This window comes from Engystomops pustulosus, chromosome 4 (assembly GCF_040894005.1).
Source record: "Engystomops pustulosus chromosome 4, aEngPut4.maternal, whole genome shotgun sequence".
In the NCBI taxonomy this organism is placed as follows: domain Eukaryota; kingdom Metazoa; phylum Chordata; class Amphibia; order Anura; family Leptodactylidae; genus Engystomops; species Engystomops pustulosus.
In genome coordinates, this window is record NC_092414.1 from 77067524 (window position 1) to 77089082 (window position 21559).

A 21559-nucleotide genomic window follows, 5' to 3' on the forward strand; every position below is an offset into this window, starting at 1 on the left:
CTCACTAGGTATTGGCTGTAGAGGAGCAGGGGGGTGAACTGCTCCTTTCCAGTCCCTCACATTTGGCAACTGCCTAGTCACACAGAAGATGCTAATGAAAGGTGTGATAAAACATCTCTTTTTTTCTGTAAAACCTATTTTTTATACAAAAACACTTTGGCAGAGCATGTACTGTGCTCTATGGGGACTGGGGGAGTGCTAAAAATGGGTCTCCTGGTGACAGGTTCCCTTTAAATGTACTCAAAATAACACAATCACTATTTCACTGTTATTACCAAAAATACAGCATTTCACATGTATGAGTCCAACGTGTCCATCAGTCCTGCTGTACACAATTTAAGTTGCCCCTAGACACGACCCAGTAACTTCTGACTTAGGGTTGGGGACGCCATATTGGTTTTCTGTGTGACGGCCGTGCAGCTGAGCTTCTCTCTCTGCACTCTAGCCCCTCCCCCCTACAGTCCAGGACGGAGGTCACACTGATGCTGACTTCCTGCCGGCAGCAGCATGAGAACTACAAGCTACAGAAAGATAAAGAACTTATCTAAAGAGGCACAACAGGAAGGCAGAGCAGGTCTAGTGTGTTGTGAAATAGAGATGCAGAAGAGCCAACTGTTATCATGTGTAATAGGCATCCCATGGATCTCATCATCTCTGATCTGGATCATATCTAAGTCTCAGATACTAGCACAATGTTCAGAAGCCAGATGAAAGTATATATAAACATGCACCCTGATAACCTAACAACATTTTCAGCTCACAGAACTGTATGGGTCATAATGTGACTGCTTAGAGTCCCCGCTCACTTTGACCAGCCTAAGGAATGATAGGAGCTTTTATTTCATGGGAAACCCCCTTTAAAGGCAGAGAGCCCAAACTACAATAGAAGCCCACTTATTCATTGCAAAGTTCCAACACAGCAACCTAAGAAGAAACTTATTGCGCCCTGCTCTTTCACAGCTTTCAATGCTCCATGGTCTATTGAACAGGGGAAAAAAAAAAAATCATTTTAATCCAACTCTGTCCATTCCTTGACACTTGCAGAAGGGGGTCTTGAGTCCTGTCTGGTGAACTCTGTGCTGGGGCGATGGACTGGGTGGCAGCAGAAAGGGTGCCACCTCTGGCACCCATCTAATCCATCTGTTATGGCAGGTTCCCCACATGCTCATAAAACTTCTCCTCCAGTTTTATTATTTTTATGGCCATCCTATAACCAAAACACCTCAACTCCTTGAACATGTCTATTGGCTACACTATATGGCTTCTTGGTATCTTTTCTCCTTGTTTGATACTATTAATACCACCTATATCCCTCACTATAGACTGTCCCATACTGGTTATACATTGTCTGTATATTACACTATATCCTATTACATGATGGCAGATACTATTAATACCACCTATATCCCTCACTATACACTGTATATTACACTATCCTATTACATGCTGTCAGATAATATTAATATAAGACTCACTATACACTGTCTGTATACTACACATCACATACAGACTGTATACACTACATTCATCACCTCTTACTACGTATACTGTCCGTGTAGATGATACTATCGCATAATGTATAATGTATAATGTATCTCATTGATGTTTTCTCCCTAATGCATATAATATGTGTTACATACTGAGTACACCGTGTTGTGCTATGTACACGTACAGTATACACGCTGATGCATTGTACCTGTGCAGCGCGCGGCAGTGATGAGTCCTCAGTGCACCCAGTGACGGTTACTCTCAGTCTCGCTCATAAACATCAATTTAAATGCTTACTGCGTCAGCCGCTCTCTGGCCAATCACAGGACGCGACCCAGGACCCCGGATGTAGTATGTTGCGGTGACATCACGTTGTGCAGCTACAAATCTGCTGGCGGGAGCGGAGAGAAGGTGTGTATGACAGCAGCAGCGCTGCATGGTATAGGTCCTCCTGATAGCAATGTAGTTGTGTGCCGGAGGTCGGGGCCCATAGTGACAACGAGTCCTACAGTCTCTGGCCATGACTGAAAGGTGGCTGTGCCCGTGTCCCTTACCTCAGGAGCTGCCGTTCTCCCAGAGCTCTTATGTCCTGAGGCTGCAGAACTAGTTAGGGCCGTGTATTTGGAGAAGTAACCCCCACCAATCTTGGGGCCGGATCCCATTTTGGCTTCAGTTTTGCAGTTTTCATTGACAGATAAATAATGGATCTGTGGCATGTGTGCCCCCCTGATGCCACTGGCCTGTGGTGCTGAAGAGGTGCTCACTTCAAGCTGCTGTGATCAGCCCTTATAACCTGGAATCGCCCTGTACACGTCTGTCATTAGAACTGTGTGCAGGCCTGGCCTTGTAATTGCAATACATAAAAATGGGGAAAATGACCCTTTCTAGGATTTGTCCTCCATTGTTGTCTTTAAATGTATAGAAGATCCGAGGTAAAGTGCAGGACAATACTTATGAAATAAGTTTCAAAGTGTTTGCAAATACAGGCAGTCCCCGGGTTACGTACAAGATGGGGTCCATCGGTTTGTTCTTAAGTTGAATTTGTATGTAAGTCAAAAATATATTTTTTAATTGTAGCTCCAGACAAAATTTTATTTTTTGCTCCAGTGACAATTATATTTTCAAAAGTTTATGCTGTAATGGGACAAAGGATTATCAATAAAGCTTCATTACAGACACCTTACAGCTGATCATTGCAGCCTGGGGCTAAAGTAAAGCATCCAGAGAGCTTCACCAGATGTCACAGTGGGTAGAGGGGTCCGTCTTTAGCTAAGGTTCGTCTGTAAGTCGGGTGTCCTTAAGTAGGGGGCCACCTGTAATGGACTCAGTTCAAGCATGACCAAGATGTTACGTATTTGACCTTTGGCACAGAATGGCCAAAATATATGGATGGACACTGGTGTATCCATATAGACTGGCTGCACATAAACCAATTAAAGGGGTTGTACCAAGTATTATTGTCTATCTTGTTGAACATGTCTCCTTCAGCTCCATTAACCCCTTAGTGACCTGGCCTGAAAAGGCATTAATGATCGGGGCGTTTTTAGAGAATTTAGTACGTGGCAGTTTAAGGGCCAAATCATCTTTTTTTTTTTTCTTTTTTTTTTTTTTTTTTTGCACGCTACCTTAAATTCTTTGCAGCATTAAGGGCACATAGGCCTAGGGCTTTTTTTGGTCATTTTTATAGTTTTTTTTGTTGTTGTTTCAAATTAACACAAAATGAATATTAAAGAATTCCCTATTTTTGTTTCGGCCATTTTGATATATAATATGAATGGTTTCGGGCAAAAGGAGGGCATGTTGGGTAGTTCATTGACCACACATCCCACACGAGAACATGAGGTCCCAGGTAGCTCCGTCAGACCCCTCGTCGCTCCCCAAGTTGTATGAAGCAGATGGCCGCGCATGACCGTTCTGCTCCATTCATCCGTATGCGCGGCAATTTCCATCAGCTCCACAGAGATAAATGGAGCAGAATGTTCATGCACAGCTGTCTGCTCCATTCATCTATGGGAGGGACGAGGGGTCTGACGGAGGTACCTTGGGCCCCAGCGGATAACATAGAGCCTAACTTGTTTGGCAGGAAAATGCATAGTGTGCGGGCCTTATTTTCTAGACTGAACACTGACATGATGTGGTATGCTACTGTCCTCCCGCTTGACTCCTGTTGCCACTGTAAGCTTGCTTTATATACAAGAATGTACACATGTATACAAGAATTTAAAAAAATAAAAAGGCCTTTAACTTGAGAAAGCAAGAAGAATCAGGGACAAACTGGGAATTAAGGTCAACATATTGTGAACTAGATACATTCCTCTGAAAATGTCTTGAACCATGTACTTGAGACCTGTGAGACCTTTGTACCTGCCTTTTAGAGATGTGGAAAAAATGTATAGTCAATAAGACACCTTATACTAGCGAGTGTGCTGGATGCAACATCTGGCCCAAACACTGATCAACTGGAAGTGAACTTGAGTTGGCTGAGAGAATGCAAGTGTGTATCAGAACCTTCTTCAACAACACATGTGTCCTTTCTTGTGTTCTTCACGCAAGCAGCAATTTTACTATAGGAAAATGCCCCTTGTCACACAGCAAAATAGGTAAAACAGGTCTTTGAAACCGAAACAATGAAATGGCCAGCCTGAGTCCTGATCTAAACTCAGTAGAAAACCTTTGTAAAATCCTTGGTGAGAAAGTTACCAACTCGAAGAACGGTGGAAGAGACTGGACCAGAATCCCACCAGAGCAGTGAGAGACTAGTGATGTCCTGTGGCCACAGATGTGCTGATGTCATTCACAGCAAAGGCCTGTGCACTCCCTAATGATTGGAGACAGGTGTAACCTTCAGAAAAACTAGTTCTAATCTTTCTCTGTGCTACAATCATTGCTGCTCAATTATGATCATCATGTTTTTTGCAAAATAAACGATAATCTTTATATAGCGCCTTCATATTTGGTAGCGTGTTACAAATCATAAGGTTTTATGTTGATATACTTTGGTAGTTGTGTATAACACTGTTCTAGTGGCATGGAGTAACCCATAAAACAATCCTTCATAAGTTGAGCAACGTAGCTGGGCAGATATACGTTTGGGCCATGGAGAGGAGGGGTGACCCCCCCTTTCCATAGAGATCCACTATGTAGGGGCCGCAGGATAGGACAAGTACGTGTGCGGCACCGCATCACACCATGTGGCCATTGCCTTCTATGGGGACATATGGCATATGCCCCCCATACGTTCCTGTGCATGGGGCCTATGTTAAATTTCATGGGACCGTAGCTGTAGGTGAGATTATCATTGTTGCCTATTATGACATGTTCATAACCACATCTTTCTCTGATATTTCATTTTATAGGTGATGCAATCCAGAATGAAACAGGACTTGACCAGAAGTGCTACATACACAGTGGACTGTGAAGACTTTGTCCATGTGGTAGAGTTTAATCCTTTTGCTTCCGGTGGTGTAGGCTCCTTAATCGCCTATAGTGGAAACAACTATGTAGCTGTCGCTTCTTGCCGATTTCAAGTAAGTTCAAAATGGCTTTTTTTTTTTTTTTCATAATATTTATAAAGAGTGAAACAATAAGAATGACATTAATAGCTGGTTGACCAACAGCTGTGCCTTCCAACTCCACCATTTACATGTGTGCTTAAGAAGGCATGCCTGTTTTTTTGAGAAGAGGTTAAGTGACTTCTTGCTATTTCTTATTCTCCTAGAACAATAAATACCAAAGGCAAAAATAACAAACAGAAAATGGAAAGAACGGCACTGCCACAAAGATACACTACAATAGGATGTTTTTACATCAATAGGATGTTAATTAGAATAAGTCGGTATAGAAGCGTTTCAGGCCAAAACACCATCTTTCAGACACACCAGATATGAATGGAATCGCCCAATAAGATTACATCTAGATATACTGAAAATGAAACTGTAGCAGAAAAAGAAAAATACAGGGGGCACTACTTCGTATTCTCAAAATATCAGTCTCTGATGGTCAGACTTCCTTGAGAAAGGCACAACGGATAGGGTAGTCCGGGATGGTGGTGCTCTGATTCTAGGGCAATACATAGGATGGATGTAAGAAACAGTAGAATGGCACTCACCCAAAACTTCTTTTTTCAATCCGGTTTATTGAGATATACTCACACAAGAATCGACGTATCCAATAAACATGACGAAGGGAGGGATGGACGTAGGGACTCACGATACAACAAGGAGCATGACAGCTGTTTCGCGCCGCAGCGCTTTGTCTGACTTGCCTCAGTCCCTACGTGAGTCCCTACGTCCATCCCTCCCTTCGTCATGTTTATTGGATACGTCGATTCTTGTGTGAGTATATCTCAATAAACCGGATTGAAAAAAGAAGTTTTGGGTGAGTGCCATTCTACTGTTTCTTACATCTAGATATACTATGTTGACGGAATATGGGATTGGCTGATTTGAAGTCAGTCATGCCCAATCTTCCTATCTGGTGAAACTGGGACACCTCCTTTTGCAGGAGATAGTTAGCCGATTACATTAATATACATTGGGGAAGATGGGGTGAGCAGGTGTTTGGTTGTGACATGGCTGTTTTAGTCCCCAAGACCAGAGCGTCCAGTTTAAGTATGTTTCTTACACTTTAGTGATTCAATTTAAAACCTAATATACAAAACTTTTTATTGGTGTTTAAAGTAGAAAATTACTAATGAAGCATATGAGACATACAATGTTGAGGTCATACAATATGTGTTTGCCAGGTGAATTACCTTGTCAGTCTTTCAAGTCCATAAAGTACACAGTCCTCTTATGCGACTCAGTGGGTATAGGGCAGAAATGCTACAAAATATGTGACGCATTGCCTAGTGGTGTGAGTCATGTCCTGTGGCGTTTTGGGGGAACACCAGACATCTGACATGCTCAGCAATCACCTTTGCCATCAGTTATACACATTGTACCGGAAACTCCAGCACAGCATTTCAATTAGACTACACAATATGTAAATCCTAATCAAGAACATATGCTATAGAAACACATAGCACCATGGCAGCGATGCCTGCCCATGATGTGTTTACTCCAGCCCAGCATCTCGCGTCTTCGCTGGCCTGGTAGACGGAGGCTCAGCGGGGACATGTTGACAATAGCACACACCTGCTACAACATTTGCATTAGTGCAAGGCATATTGTGCTGGTTACCGAACGCATGTGTTTCCATAGACGCACTAGCTTTGGGTTTGTAAATGCAATGCTAGCACTGTGTGTGACCGCGCCCTAAGGTAGTGAAGTGTCTTCAGAGAGAAAAGCAGATATTTGTCTGGAGTTCAGGCTCTGAATGATATTGATGTGAATATAGCCTAAGGAAAAAATCTGCCTCTATAGCAAAATTCCTTTATTTATTTTTTTATTTTGAAGTTGACCTTTAATTTGATATTGCTTAGTTCTGCAAATGTATACTTTAATGATGTAATGCTTATAGTCTGTTAATGGAAAGGTAATGTGAAATGTCAGGAGTGACCACAAGAGTGGTCACAGCTATACACGATTTATGCCAAAAGAACATAGACTGCCATATTCCTGGACATATCAGTCTAAAAAATGATTCTGGAGGGGAACACAGTCTTCCTTAAATCATTCATTCAGCTCAGCTTGTGTGTCAAACCTTTACATGTGCGTGCGAGACCTTCTGGACGTTCTTAAAAATGTTACATTGGCTTTTTTTTTTTTTTTTATTAGTCCCAGATCTGCAGCTCTAATAACACAGGACTTGTGCAGAAACTTAGAGCCAAGTAGAGCAAGGATATTCTCAGCATATTAACTCTTGGTTTGATAGAAGCCATAAAGTGACATGTATAAAGATATGACACTTGAACATTAGGATTGTAAGGGCAGCAATATAGACAATGATGACCATTTGTTCTGAAGGGGACGTAACAGCCAAATCCAAAGTTTCCAACATGTTCCATGTTATTCCATGTCTTTCTATTTCTCTCTCTCTCATTTTTTGTAGTTTGTGTATAGTGCAGAGGCTGCCAGATTCAAGATTTCTGGCACCCTCTGCACAACTCCAACAGAGTCCGACACTTTTGTTTTTTTTTTTGGGTGCACCTTTTACAGGGGCCATGTAATGCATTTCTGTTGCACTTTGCATGTTAAATGTGGCGCACGGTTCGACTAAGCACCGGAACGCGTCCTAGTTTGTGTCGCGTGATGACTAGTGCAGCTGCACCACAAAATGGTCACGTGTGACACAAATGTGTCTCGGACACTTCTTAAATACATGTGCAAGCAGTTTGCACTAGAAAGAAGATGCAAAGTCTGACACAAAACTACTGCAAGCACCTTGGTAAATGTGTCGCTAAGATCATAGAAACAGTGTGAATCTGCCACTGGCAACATCAGGAGTCTGTTGACAACAACAGACTAGATCTTCCTGCATAGACTGCACCACTCAACCTCATGGGACAGAAACCTTATCAAGCAGTTAAAAGAAATCTGCCAGCAAATCATGATAAACCCTGACACTCATTGATCCAGATACTGTGACTATGGTATTCTTATTTTTATTATCCATGGTCTCCTTCCTTCGAAAATCAAATAATGCTATTGAGCCTGAAATCTGCTGTTGGGCATTACAAGAGCCCTTCTGAGCTCTGGCTTCATAGGTTGTTTCTTGCCTATGTCGGTGCACGTCACCCTGCCTCATTGCTTCTTTAGTGCTGCCTTGCCTTCTGCCTGATGTAATCTCACTGCACCAGAGGAAGTTTCAGCACACCGGGGGGGGGAAAGGGAGTGCCTGAGCCCATAAGGTGATTTTCCGAGCCCTCCAAAAGTGGGGCGTGCCCTTGGTGACTAGGGGGCATGACAGAGGAGAAAATATAGTCTATGCACCATAAAATTCAATATTGAGGTGCAGCAAACTAATAGGCGCAAAGTACAACTTGCCACAACTCAGATGCTGTGATCAATGATGCATATTTTATGAGAGGAGCAAAGCTCATTAATAAATTGCAGCAGAAAAGCCACCCTGTAAACATGGCCTCAGGATGCTTCTTTACGTTCAGATACAGTTTTTCTGTCCAAACCAGGAGTGGAGTGAGAAAATCTCTTCATTTCATCATCTTTCCCATTATGGGCCACATCTGCTTTGACCTTTAAAGCTACATCAAGAAAACTGAATGTGGGAACACAGCCTTGGGATGCTTCTTCACGTTCAGATTTTCAGATACAGTTTTTATGTCCAAACCAGGAGTGGAGTGAGAAAATCTCTTCATTTCATCATCTTTCCCATTATGGGCCACATCTGCTTTGACCTTTAAAGCTACATCAAGAAAACTGAATGTGGGAACACAGCCTTGGGATGCTTCTTCACGTTCAGATTTTCAGATACAGTTTTTATGTCCAAACCAGGAGTGGAGTGAGAAAATCTCTTCATTTCATCATCTTTCCCATTATGGGCCACATCTGTTTTGACCTTTAAAGCTACATCAAGAAAACTGAATGTGGGAACACAGCCTTGGGGTGCTTCTTCACGTTCAGATTTTCAGATGCAGTTTTTGATGTCCAAACCAGGAGTGGAGTGCAAAAAGAAGAGGAGCAGCTTCTCACATCCATTATAATCCTCACCTGCTTTTGGCTTCAAATAATGCATCTGTAAAAAGTGAATGTATGAATGCACCCTTAGGCATAAAAGTGAAGAAATAGTTTCAGGTGACAACAGTGGCAGAACATTTTAAGAGAAAACACCATTTTAACTATGAAGAATTTGGCATTTTCTCATTTAACAAAGGGAATTCAAGGAGGACATCTGGATACCCGGCTATTAAGGAATTAATTGACATACAAACTGAAGTTCATGGGGCTTATTGAATCCCTTAATGTGTTTGCTTTTATATCCATTAATGCTTTGGACACAAAAAGGATATAAACAGCCCAAGACATCATGTTCCTTTATGAAGTCAATCTGCTAGCACAAATAGACTGGTCCTGATACCACTATGATGCACTATGTTGGCATTGAATATGTTTTTGGGAATAAACGTCAGTTTATATGCACATCGTATACCTTCTCTTTTCATAGGCAGTTTATCAGCATCTTAAAAAATTGTGTGCAGAATGATCAGCTATTAACATAGTAAGAAATACTTAAAGAGACCTGCCATTTATAAGACAACGTATTGCAGAGTAAAGCTATTTAACCATTGTCTATCACTTTCCTCATCATCAGGAGCCACAACTTTTATTCATCCTTTGAAACAGCAACACTGAAAAAAATCTGTGTGTAGTGTAAAAGGGGCTACTGAGTTATGTTTTACAGCTTATAGATGCCTATATAATTTTTTGTTTTGTTTTTGACACTTGGGAGGGCTCTACTTTGAAAAATTTAAGGCATGGCAAAACCAATTAATTTCTTTTTTATTTTTGGTGTGTGTGTTTTCTTTTATTTATCTATTAAAGAGAAAAGTTTTCATAACTCTAGCCCTCCATGGGATTCACAAATATATTGCAACACTTTAGAACGTAAGCTCCACAATGATGATGATAGTTCATTGTATTAGAACTGATGGCAGGCCCGGGGAATACAAAACATCTCCCTAACAGTGCTCCTTCTCCTCCCCCTGGATCAACTTGGGTTTTGAAACCGATGGACTTTGCAAATACAAAAATACTCCTTTTCTTTTGTTATATCATTACAGACTTTGGCTGCCTTCTCATAGATGACTGTGGCGTGCGTGGCAATTTAGAGATCTATTGGCCCAATTCCTCAGCCAGCTTACATGCAAAAAAGGGGTTTAAAAAATCTTTACAATGTCATTATTTGATTAAGACCTGAATGGCTTCAACCTTCATAATAAGACAAACAGATTGTAAGGTTCTAGATTTAAAGCCTCTTTTCTGCATAGATCAACATTTGCAATCACACTTACTCAAGATCTTTCTTTACGACCCCCCCCCCCTTCCTCATCTCTGTGCAGATTATCCTCTGCACTTACCATTCATTTATTTCCTAAGTTACTAAAATTATGGATCTAGAGAATAAAGGTGTTATGTTGTGGTAAGACAAACTATTTTTGTACCATTTTATTTACTATGATTTCTTAAGTGTACATTGATATGTTATCATTTTATAGGTCAACCAGTTAGGACACAATTGTATGACATTTACACAGTGACTGTATCTATAAGCACATGCACAGCAAGCTTCTCAGTGTCAGTAAAATGTAAGTCTTACCTGCAAGCAGCTCATCCAGTCTCCCCTCTATACACTACAACATATCACCTCTCCAGGCTAATAGCAGTAATACTGATAATGGTGGATACATGTTAAATCACTTGTCTCTCTCAGGTTTTAAGCCTCTACAGCATTTTTAATTGTCCATTTAAGAAACATAGCAAAGGCATAGAAATCTGACAGACTCACCCTCACATCTGTGCATTGCATAAGGTGCCAATGCTGTGTTCTTTCTCTGTAGCTTCATTTACTATGCAGGCTTCATGCACATTTTTCTTAACGGTCTGTCCCGTAATCTAGGTTACAACCTTACAGTCTTCTGCCCTCCGTGTACAGTAGAAAACAAACTGCAGTAGTAGTGGAGGTGACCTGTCTATGGTGCTGCTCTCTGCACTGCTGCACAGACTTGTGTTGTCTGTGGGTAAACTTCGCACTAACCAATCTATGGGTTGCCTTTTTTTGTAGCCAATAGGCTTTGGTAACTGCTGCAGTGTTATGCAACACGTCATATTGTTGGATTATTGTCCATTTTAGCCAGCATCTGTCTCACAGAAGTGAATGTGAATATCAAAAAGGAATGGCAATGGGGGTCTTCAGAATACCACATGCATGTTTTTTCTTTTTTTAGCTAAATGTTGAAATCCCAAATAAGAGTCTAGTTACAGTGCCCTTGTATTAGTTATATTTTGGAAAGACCTATGCGACGCCAAATGCATGTGACCCAATGAAAAAACGGAACAGTAACACAGTAAACCTTTTCCATGCTGCTAACCGTGTCAATGTAAGAAGTATTAAGACATATGTAAAGTTATGTATAATATCTGGTACAGGAAGAAGATTCTAGTGTAAGTGGTATAGAGTTCAAGGTTCTCAAAACATTTCATCATGGAGCAAGAGTTGATGCTATAGCCTGGAGTCCAGAAACCAAGTGTGATGCTTTGCCTCCTCTTCTAAGGTATGCATGTTTCACCCACTATTTCATATCAACTAACATCAGAAATGTCCATATTTGTAATCTTTTTCTAATGTTTTTTGCTGTCCATTTTTTAGTTCCATTCTTTTAGTCTTTTGATAACGTCCCTATGAAATTACCATCTAATGTTTATTTGACTTTCGGGCTCTCCCCTAATGGCAGAAGACTCTGGCAGTGGCTCTCCATCCATTACCCTTATATATTACCATGAGTTTGTCCTGTAACACATTTACACTCACTGCTCCCTGTTCTTGCCTGAAGGACCTGTCTTGTCCTCCACAGACTTCCTTTAGATTTCTGTGGACCATGGCTGAAGCAGCCATAAACCGCATGAGTAGATTGGAGCAGTGAATAGTAGAAGAAAATTCTCACTGCTTCAGAATCGGTGACGCAGCCTCTAAGAATAAAATAAGTTGGAGTTGATGAAGGTAGTGAAAGGTCCCCTTTAAATGCTATATTCAATATTTGTGGCGTTAGAGAATGGACATTAGCAAAAGTATAAGTAATATAATGATTTCCACATATCAAAATACTCTTTATTACCAATTTTCTAAACGTGGTCATCTAAAACACTCCAGAAAAAATGCAAGCTGATAATCACCATTAGTAAACACCACCAACGGACCAGAACATCACCATGTGCATATTGGGGGAGATTTATCAGAAGTGTTTGAGAGCAAAACTGTTCTGGTTGCCATGAGCAACTCAGACACAACTGATAAGTCTATCCCATTAAGTTTCTCATTGGGTGGTAGAAGCCAAGTCAAAAAATGAAATGGATAGTATACAATGTAATCCACATAGGCATACGGCAATTATATTAATAAGCTAAAAAAAAAGCACTAAAAATTTGTCCTCACTAGTGACCCTGTTACTAATACCATAGTACCCGCATAGACCCAATGTGTCCACTCAAATTGTAGCTGGTCACAGTCAAGAGAAAGGAATTGATACATTTATTTGGCATTTTTACTACATCCTATAGAAACAAGAGTGGGGAGTGCGTCCCACTTCTAGAACCCCCACATAAGAATGAGGATCTCCCAGCCTCCGTGAAAGGGGAGATTCATGCACTGCTCTCTCCATTAATTTTTTTTTCAGGGTTTTCAAGAACAGCCATGCAGGGAACCTAAGCTTTTTTTTGGAAGTCTAATAGAATTAAATAGAGAGAGCTGCATATGCATGTCCATCTCTTCCTTCAGTGTGGGTGCAAGACTGGGTCAGGGGATTTTTTAAGTATTTTATGGCATTAGAAATACATATATCTCATATAAATAACCTGAATGCATCTTGAATATTATTATTACTTGTAGAGACCAATTAATCCCATGGTGCTGTACAATCATTGAGGTGTTCACATACATTACATGAAGACGAAAACAAATGCAAGTACAATATACAAAATTTACAGCGATCTGAAACAAGGGGAAGGAGGAACCTGTCTGTGAAGGCTCACAATCTATATGGGAGGGGAGATACAAGGGGAGGGAGCAGAGCAGTTCAGTTATTGTGTGTTGTAGGCAATCCTAAACCGGTGGGTTTTCAGGTTACAGTTTGTCACATTTTGGAGAGATATCACAAGTGGCAAGGAGAGGCGGAGATGGTGAGAGAAGAGAGAGTGTGTGCTTTCTCTCTTTTACGAAGCCATAGTGGTGAAGCAGAGAATTCTACAGCAGATGGTTGGATATTGAGGTAATGGTGGAAATGTAAGAATAGGTTACTCATCTTTTTTAAATGATTGTTTTTCACACTTAAACACAGGTTTTGTACAGCAGCAGGAGATAAAACATTAAGGGTTTTCACGTCTGATTTCCATGAGCAGAATGAATACAAGGTAAGGACCTTAGTCTTGCACAATGTGATCACAACCTGGTTTTCCTTTCAGAGGTTTCTTCATGATACAGGCACTGTCACCCAACAAATATTTTTCTCTCCAGGACAAGATTCTGATAGTTAAGCTTTAAAGGGGTTTTCCCAAAAAGAAAAGTTAACTTGCTGTTCAGTGGGGGTCTCGTCGCTCCGCCAGACTAATGGAGCAGATGGCCACCATGACCAGATTAATGGAGCAGAACGGGCATGCACGGCCGTCTGCTCCATTAGTCTGACAGAGCGACAAGGGTTTTCACAGCGCTGAGACCCCCACTGATCAGCAAGTTAGGCCCTATTCACAGGACTTTTCATTGTGGAAAAACTCCTCCTTTAAGTCCAATTACTGTTAGGTCTACTATACTAGCTGTGCCAGCATCTTTTGCCACTTTACGCACCAACAGAATTGTAACTTCTAGGGAAACCTTGCTGTTATTATTTCATACAAATTCTTTATTCTCAATAGTGGAACCGCATTGGGTCCAATATCTTTTAATAGTTGCCCAACACCTGGCACATGGACAGCAGTCCATCCTCTGCAGCCAGAAGAACGCTGAATTGATGCCATCTAGTCCATGGAAGATCATTGGATGACTGTGGCAGCTGTAAAAATATTTGCATCCTTGAAATGACATTATTTCATTTTAAAGGCTTAGTTCTTCAGAATGCACACGAGGTATACAGAATATTCCAAGCCCTCATCTAAAAACATTTTCTCATTTGTTTCTTTATTCTATTGCTTTTCTGGTTTTTTTTCCCCAATGTTCAAATGGTTTCAAGTAAACAAAATATCTAAATATCTTTTTCTAAGTTAAACCTGTCTTTTCATCTCTCTAAATTTATCATAAAATGCTGTGCATCAGAGAAATCCAAATACTGTGGTATCAGGAGGTCACTTCTGTTTCTACAATATTGTAGTTTGCACTGGATGCAAAAGTAGATCTGTGAGACTTCCTGTAGTATCAATTTGGTGACAGAAGATAATAACGGAGGTCCAAACACAGGTGTGAACGGGGCCTTTGCTGTTCTACTTGTACCTAGAGAATGATCTTGATTTAGTCTATTGAGGCTGCTAGACATGGTTTTTTAAACCTATCAAAAAGATGGAGATACAAGAAGCACACTTAGATGCCAGCCTGCTTCTCTGATGGATTGTTCTACAAGTGGCTCAAATTCGGAAAAAAAAATGCCTCTGATAAAGAACAAATTCTTTAACCATATATAATTAATATAGCCGGTAAGTCTTTGCTGCATATTGCAGCAAAGACTTACTGGTAACGCCCACGATCTGTGCCGAGGATGGTCACTCCCCGTGACGTCATCGGGGAGCAGCGATCCGTCGCCATGACAGCCTTGAGTCTTCCGAAGACCCGAGGCTGTGTCGTTTTAACCCTTCATTACAATGTACTGTCAGCACATTTTAATGAATGAGAAGGAAAATAATAATAATACTTTATTTTACATGGAGCCTACAGATTACACAGCACTGCACAAAGCAGGTCAAATTGTTTCCCGTCTCCATGGGGCTCACAATCTAAACAACCTAACATCCCCATATAGTATGGCAGTATATGATAGGATCGATCAGACAATCTAGGGCTAAAGTACCCTAGGGAGTCCTAAAAAAATAGTAAAAAGAAAAATAATAAAAAGTAAAAAAAAAAAAAACCCTAAAAATTCAAATCACTCCCCTTTCTCTAGAACTGATATAAATATAAATAAACAGTAAAAATCATAAACACATTAGGTATCGACGGGTCCGAAAATGCCCGATCTATCAAAATATAATAACGGTTTTTCACTGCTTTTAACCCCGTAATGGAAAATAGTGCCCAAAGTTAAAAATGGCACACTAAAGATTTTTTAAAAATCTATAAAAAGTGATCAAAAGGTCGTACAGTCCTAAAAACAATATCGTTGAAGACATCATCAAAAAATGACATATTTGATGGGGGGATTGAAAAATGGAAATGAAAAAACAGGAAAGGGCCTGGTCCTTAACAGGTTAAGCCAAATTTTGGATATTTCCAATTGATACTAAATTGAAATGAATCATTTCATTCCATGGTAATTTGGACATACAATTTGGGCAAGAAGTATACGTTATCTCTTTCACTTCCCCCAAGGTTTCTCATTGTAACCACATAACATCATGTTATGTTGTCTTATTATATAATAGTAATTATGACATTCAGATACAAAATCTAATTATTTACCTGCTTTCTCCAATTTATCATTTTGGAAGGTCCTGCAGGGTCACAAGGACTACATCAATGACGTAGTGTTTTCATCTTCTGAAGGAAATGAGATTGCAAGTGTCAGTGATGATTACACATGCAGGTAGGAAACGTAGCATGGTTTACATGAAAGTTCTTCCCCCTTCTAACCATATCATGTACTCCTTTCTCCTTATTTTCACATGATGTTAGTTTCTAGACTAGTTCATTTAACCATTGATAGGCTCAAGTAATAGAATAGCAGAAAGTGTGGATTGTTGACTCCTCTGTGCATTTAACAGTGTTTATTCAATTTCCTTATTACTTATCATCCCTCTGGCCTTCCCAATCTGATTCATAGTTTTCTCAAATCTGTGCTGATTTAGTGAGTCTGATTTAGTGCTTAGAGATCCATCAGAGAGGCAGTCTTTTTACTTGCCTTCTCTAAATGAAGCTTTTATTATGGTCAGTCTAATAATAATTAGGATTAAAGGGGATATCCATAGTGTAGGTTATTAATAGTTAAACAGTGGGAGTGGAGGTCGCGTTAACGCATGTACAAGCGTGATAGATGCCTGTACAGGCAGTTTTACTCCTGACAGCCTGATCCTGTATTGAGACATACAGCTGATCTAATCAGTCCCCTATGATAGAACCCTTAAATACACCACTTATACCGAAGGGGGTGAGAGGCATGCACAGATGATGCATACTGCGGCATCAGCCGTAGCCTGGCCCGGTTATGGACTGATGTGTAGGTTGTAGCTTCTGGGGAGGTGTGAAAAGGTTGAGCACACCTTATTTAATACATGATGTTAGATTACTAGAATTTCTTAAATTGACTATTTAAGCAAAGAAAACAGGCAGCAGTTATCCAGTGTATATTACCACTATGTACACTTAATTTTTGTGTTACTGAAAATTTCATACTCCTCCTGAGCTAAAAATATTTCTCAAAAATGGTAAGAGTAGTATTAAAAATGTTTAGTGTGACCCCTGGATGGGGGTACTGTTGGTACACTACATTTGAAGTCTAAAGCAGACAGTCTAGTTCCTGGTGTATCTGGCTAAGCTATCATTGACGTTGATAAGAGGTACAGCTGTTGTGTGGCCGGACAGACAATACACATAGATGGACCTGTTCACTGGGGAACATGAAAGGTGTTGTTTTACCTGTGGAGTATTTTACCTTAAAAGTGACTTTTGAGCCAATACAATGGCAAGGAAGACATTTTTATTGGAAACCGTTCCCCAAGCCTGAACCTTGCAAAATTGTGATATGCAGATGTTCTATAAAAGTTGTCGATTGAGGACCAGGTCCAGGAAGGATGTGTCTAGGTTTTGTGTAATAGACCCTACCTGCATAGTCAAAATGAAAGCCTCATATGGGCATATTAAAGTCTTTTTTTCCTTGAAATTACCACATTGTCAGCAGTTGCTCCACATGGATTCTGTGTAATGATGGCTTAAATGTTGAGAAAGCATTATGACATTGGAACCAAACCAGAAGCCATTGCCAAATACATTAAAAACCAAGTACATTCTAAAAGAACACCAAGAGCGTTTTTAAAAGGTCAGCCTGCTCTTATTCTGCTTCGCTCCAAATATATCATCTCTCTTGTCATGCACAGACTTTACAGCCGGCGCAGGCATCCATTAGTTCATGCTAGATTAGTAAAGACTATCTCCTTCTAGCATTTAACCACTAAATAGCATCTGTAGTGCTAAATGCTTACACACTATGGCTTCACTTTGTTCACTGCCAATTGCATGTTCACACATTTTCTTACCTTATACAGAAGGAAAAAGTCTTGCTCAAAGTTACATTGTTTCTTTCTTGAATGGTGTCCTAACAGTAAGGCTTCTACGTGATGCCAGTTTTAATAAGTCGGCACTAGGATTCAAAGGTGTGCACCCGTGTCGTGTTCGGAAATGTGCACCTTTGCCCGGTTTAGATTAAGTGGGGCACATTGTCTTATTTTCTGTTATTTTTACAAATCAATTTATGGCCAGTAGATGAACTATGGTATATGTGCCCTCTAGTGGCTGGATAATGTCTTTAAAATTCCAGTAATACACTATAAATCTAACATTTGAAAGAGAATATTTGCAAATACTATTGGGGAAAACATTCATCTATTTTAATTTCAGCTTTAAACCTGCATTTGTATAGTTCTGTTACTATGCCGGAACCACCCTTCATGTTGTTGCACATCTTATTCCTTTTTAGTGAATTGTAGTTTTAGGATAGAGTTGATTGAAATTATATTTGCAATGTATTTATGTTAGTATGTTCTATTAAAAAAAAAAAAAAAGTAAATTTTCATTGTACACCACACCAAACGCAAAGTTCAGTGGGACATTGGTTTATTTACATTTACATTCAATCTCCAATAAACAATTCAAAAATTCTAGTATTTATCACATATGGAAGAATATTTAAGAATAATTTAGAGACCAAGATAAAAGAATGGATAGGAAGAATGAAAGTTAAAAAGCGAGAGGACTGGGTTGTAAAGGAGAATGAGGAGAAGCCTATCTTTAATGCATATAGTATTTAGGAACCTCATGAAAAATGAAAGTACTCAGTGCACCTGCTTTAATGGCTCATTGGATGTGTGTATACAAAGTAATGGACTATACAGAAGATTATCTTTAGTACAGTACAATTAAATTAAAAATATCACACCCATAGTTATGAAGTTCACAGCTTTAAAAAAAAAAAAAAACTAAATATATGGGGGGGTCCTATTACAAGAGACCCACCTGGAGGAGTCAGACTATTTCAGACTTCAAAAATTTTGGGTGGGAAAGGTTTTTGGATCGTCCTCCCAAAACGGGAAGGCCGGAGTGTTAACCCTGCTACAGAGGTCGTTCTCAAGAAAAGTGCTACAGTCTAGGCATGACACAGAGGGTAGATCGGTTTGGCTACGAATTGAGTACCTAGGGGAAATCTGGTCAGCTTACAATGTGTATGGCTCTACGAGAACAACAGACCTTTATTTGGGCAGATAACAAACGCCCTCTTGGGAGATGGAGAAAGACTTATAGTACTGGGGGGAGACCTGATGAAATAGCATCCGCTGAGGAAGATCGAAAAAAAACCAAAACACAGGTCCCCTAACGACTAGTCAGACGCCAAGCAGAAGGGGTGTTACAAGACCTATTGTCCCAGACAGGGACGAGACCTGCATCTTGACGGGAGGGAATTTAGACATTATTCGCACCCGCATGATAGCTGGTCGCACATTGACTATCTTTTTTTATTGCACAAGGCAAGCCAAAGATTGTTAGCGTCAGAAATAGAGGGCTAGGCACCAGTAACAATTACACTGCACGATACGCACCCCAAAGGAAGTGATATCCTATGGTGCTTCCCGACCTTCCTGATGCAAGACAACACCTTCATAGGAACATTAGAGGGGTGGTGGATGGAACAGGACTTTGAGAATGGGATACACAGGGGGAATCCGGCGACATTTTGGACGTCTGCCAAGACAGCAAAAAGAGGACGCTTGATGGCATATACATCCACACTTAAAAAGAAAATAGTAAAACAATATAGACAAGCAAGTGACGCCCAGCGAGTAGCATACACTACATTCCTGAACACTTCCACCCCTGCCTCAGAAACAGCCTGGGATGAGGCAAGATCAAATTATGATCTCTGGCTGGATAGGAAAGAGGAACAATATCGCAAGCCATATGAGGCAGAACTTTTCCGCTTCGGAAACATGTCTGGAAAATTATTGGTCTGATAAGCAAAAGGAAGATTTAAACCAAACCACATATCATCAGTGAGGAATGGCTCGGGGACGGTGCTCCACTCCATCAAAGAGGCTTTCAAGGAATATTATGCCGCCCTCTACACAGATGACACGCTAGAGAGGCGAGGCGGAGAATTTCCTCTCCACTGTCAAATTACCCAAACTTAGGCAAGCTCAGCTGGATATGCTGAACCAAGACATCACAGAAGAAGTAGTCAGAGTACCTGATGGGTATACCTCGGAGTTCTAAAGGCACTAAAAAAAGACGATAATCCCTATCCTGGTGCCATATTTCAATGGAATTCTCCAACATGGTAAACTCCCTGTACACTTCAAGGCGGCATATGGGGAGAACATCCAGCTCTGGTGGCATTAGACGCTGAGAAAGCTTTTGATAACATTAGATGGCCCTGGCTGTGGACTGTCCTTAGTCTCTGGAAAATTTTGTACCCTCTTAAAGGGTTTGTACAACAAACCAATGGCAAGATACTTCAGGGTTCTGGTCATCGCCATTTAGACTGCCGAAGGGTACACGCCAGGGCTGCCCTCTATCGCCCTTATTCTTCAACTTGGAACTGGAACCATCGGCAAGGTCTCTCGAGGATGGGTCGCTCTTTGAGGGCATCAAAATAGGAAAAGAAACTTTGAAACTGGCTTTTTTTTTTTGCAGATGACATAATCTTATTTTTCTCCAATCTGGAACAACACTTGCGGAGTGTGTTTAAACCACATAGAGTGCTTTGGAGCTTTTGCAGGGTTCACCATCAATGTGGCAAAAAGTGAAATTTTAGAATTGGGACCAGAGAGGCCCAGTGCCAACTGGCCATCTCTGGATATACGCAGAAAAAGGGCACATTCCCACCTAACATACTTAGAGATACACATAGGACAACAACCTGAACAGATCTATAAGCTAAATTACACGCCTAAAAAGCTAAAATGCAAACGGCCTAACACAGATGTAGGTTTCCTCCCACACTCTAAAATATACTGATGATAAGATTGTGAGCCCCATTGGGACAGGGACCAATTTGGGAAGTTCTGTGCAGCGCTGCGTAATCTGTAGGCGCTATATAAATAAAGAATTATTATTATAAATAACCATATTCCATGCCATACATAATATTTATGTGATACTATACAGATTTTTTGGAACCAAATAAGGGATCACATACGAATACATTGGATCAAAAACCTACCCATGGACTCTCTGCTCTTAATCTTCCACATAGTAGACAGATGAGGACCAAGAAGAGATTCCACTGATTACACTAGACATTCACGCTCTCTTACTAGTGGCTAAGAGATGTATTATGAACCACTGGATAAAGGACTCCTCACCCACAGCTGCGGAGGTAGTTGATCTGACTAAATAGACTAGAAACACTCAGGCACAAGGAAAAACAAACTAAAGGGTTTTTTAGCAAATGGAAGCAATTTATTATCTCACACATGACTAGACAAGAAATAATAGAGTTAGTTGCCCCTTTCAAATTAACAACCTGGTATAACACTGGTATTCTGAAAGGTACACTGGGTGAGTTACAAATTTGAGGGCCACAGAAGAGGTGGGCGTCTAGTAACCAGGAATACATCCTCCAGTGAAATGAGCACTAGGGACAAAATGTACTCATAATGTATCATGCCAACCTGTTTCAAATATCTATAATGGAATGTTTTATATGTATTTTTTTGTTTGTTTTTTTTAAACCAAATAAAAAGTTGTTATAAAAAAAACTATTTAAAAAATCTGATATCCTTTTTTCTTTTTTTTTTTTTATCAGAATTTGGGATTTAGTTGGAAACCAAATTGCAATGTTTATGCTGCGTTCCCCTGGGATGAGTGTGGTCTGGCATCCACAAGAAGCTCATAAGGTTGGAATACCGAATGCCTTTTGTTTTATGTCCCAATCATTTAGTTACATAATACACTATTGTCATTTGCAGAATAATTCTCCATACATTGTGTTGGTATCACTTGTATTATGTGTTTGAGGTCAGAATCCTCTTCTGGGTATGTGATGCAATTTTTGAGC

The 21559-nt window shown here is 40.3% G+C and overlaps 2 protein-coding genes across 4 annotated transcripts in view; one reads left to right on the plus strand and one right to left on the minus strand.

The window, feature by feature from the left end:
• The window catches only part of PARPBP (PARP1 binding protein), a 26160-nt gene extending 15073 nt beyond the window's left edge, over positions 1-11087 (minus strand). Inside the window, exon 1 of one of the 3 annotated variants that reach the window (XM_072146390.1) lies at positions 10891-11087. In XM_072146390.1, coding sequence (XP_072002491.1) covers positions 10891-10911 — 21 coding nt within the window. In that variant the 5' untranslated portion in view covers positions 10912-11087. Of the gene's footprint in view, positions 1-1532; positions 1564-1696; positions 1845-10890 lie in introns of those variants that run through there. The other 2 variants (XM_072146391.1, XM_072146392.1) reach the window with 2 other exon arrangements.
• The window catches only part of NUP37 (nucleoporin 37), a 26697-nt gene continuing 6900 nt past the window's right edge, over positions 1763-21559 (plus strand). The window contains exons 1-6 of the mRNA XM_072146393.1: positions 1763-1899; positions 4845-5015; positions 11532-11656; positions 13436-13508; positions 15786-15880; positions 21308-21398. Of these exons, the coding sequence (XP_072002494.1) occupies positions 4848-5015; positions 11532-11656; positions 13436-13508; positions 15786-15880; positions 21308-21398 (552 nt within the window). The 5' untranslated portion in view covers positions 1763-1899; positions 4845-4847. The remainder of the gene's footprint in view (positions 1900-4844; positions 5016-11531; positions 11657-13435; positions 13509-15785; positions 15881-21307; positions 21399-21559) is intronic.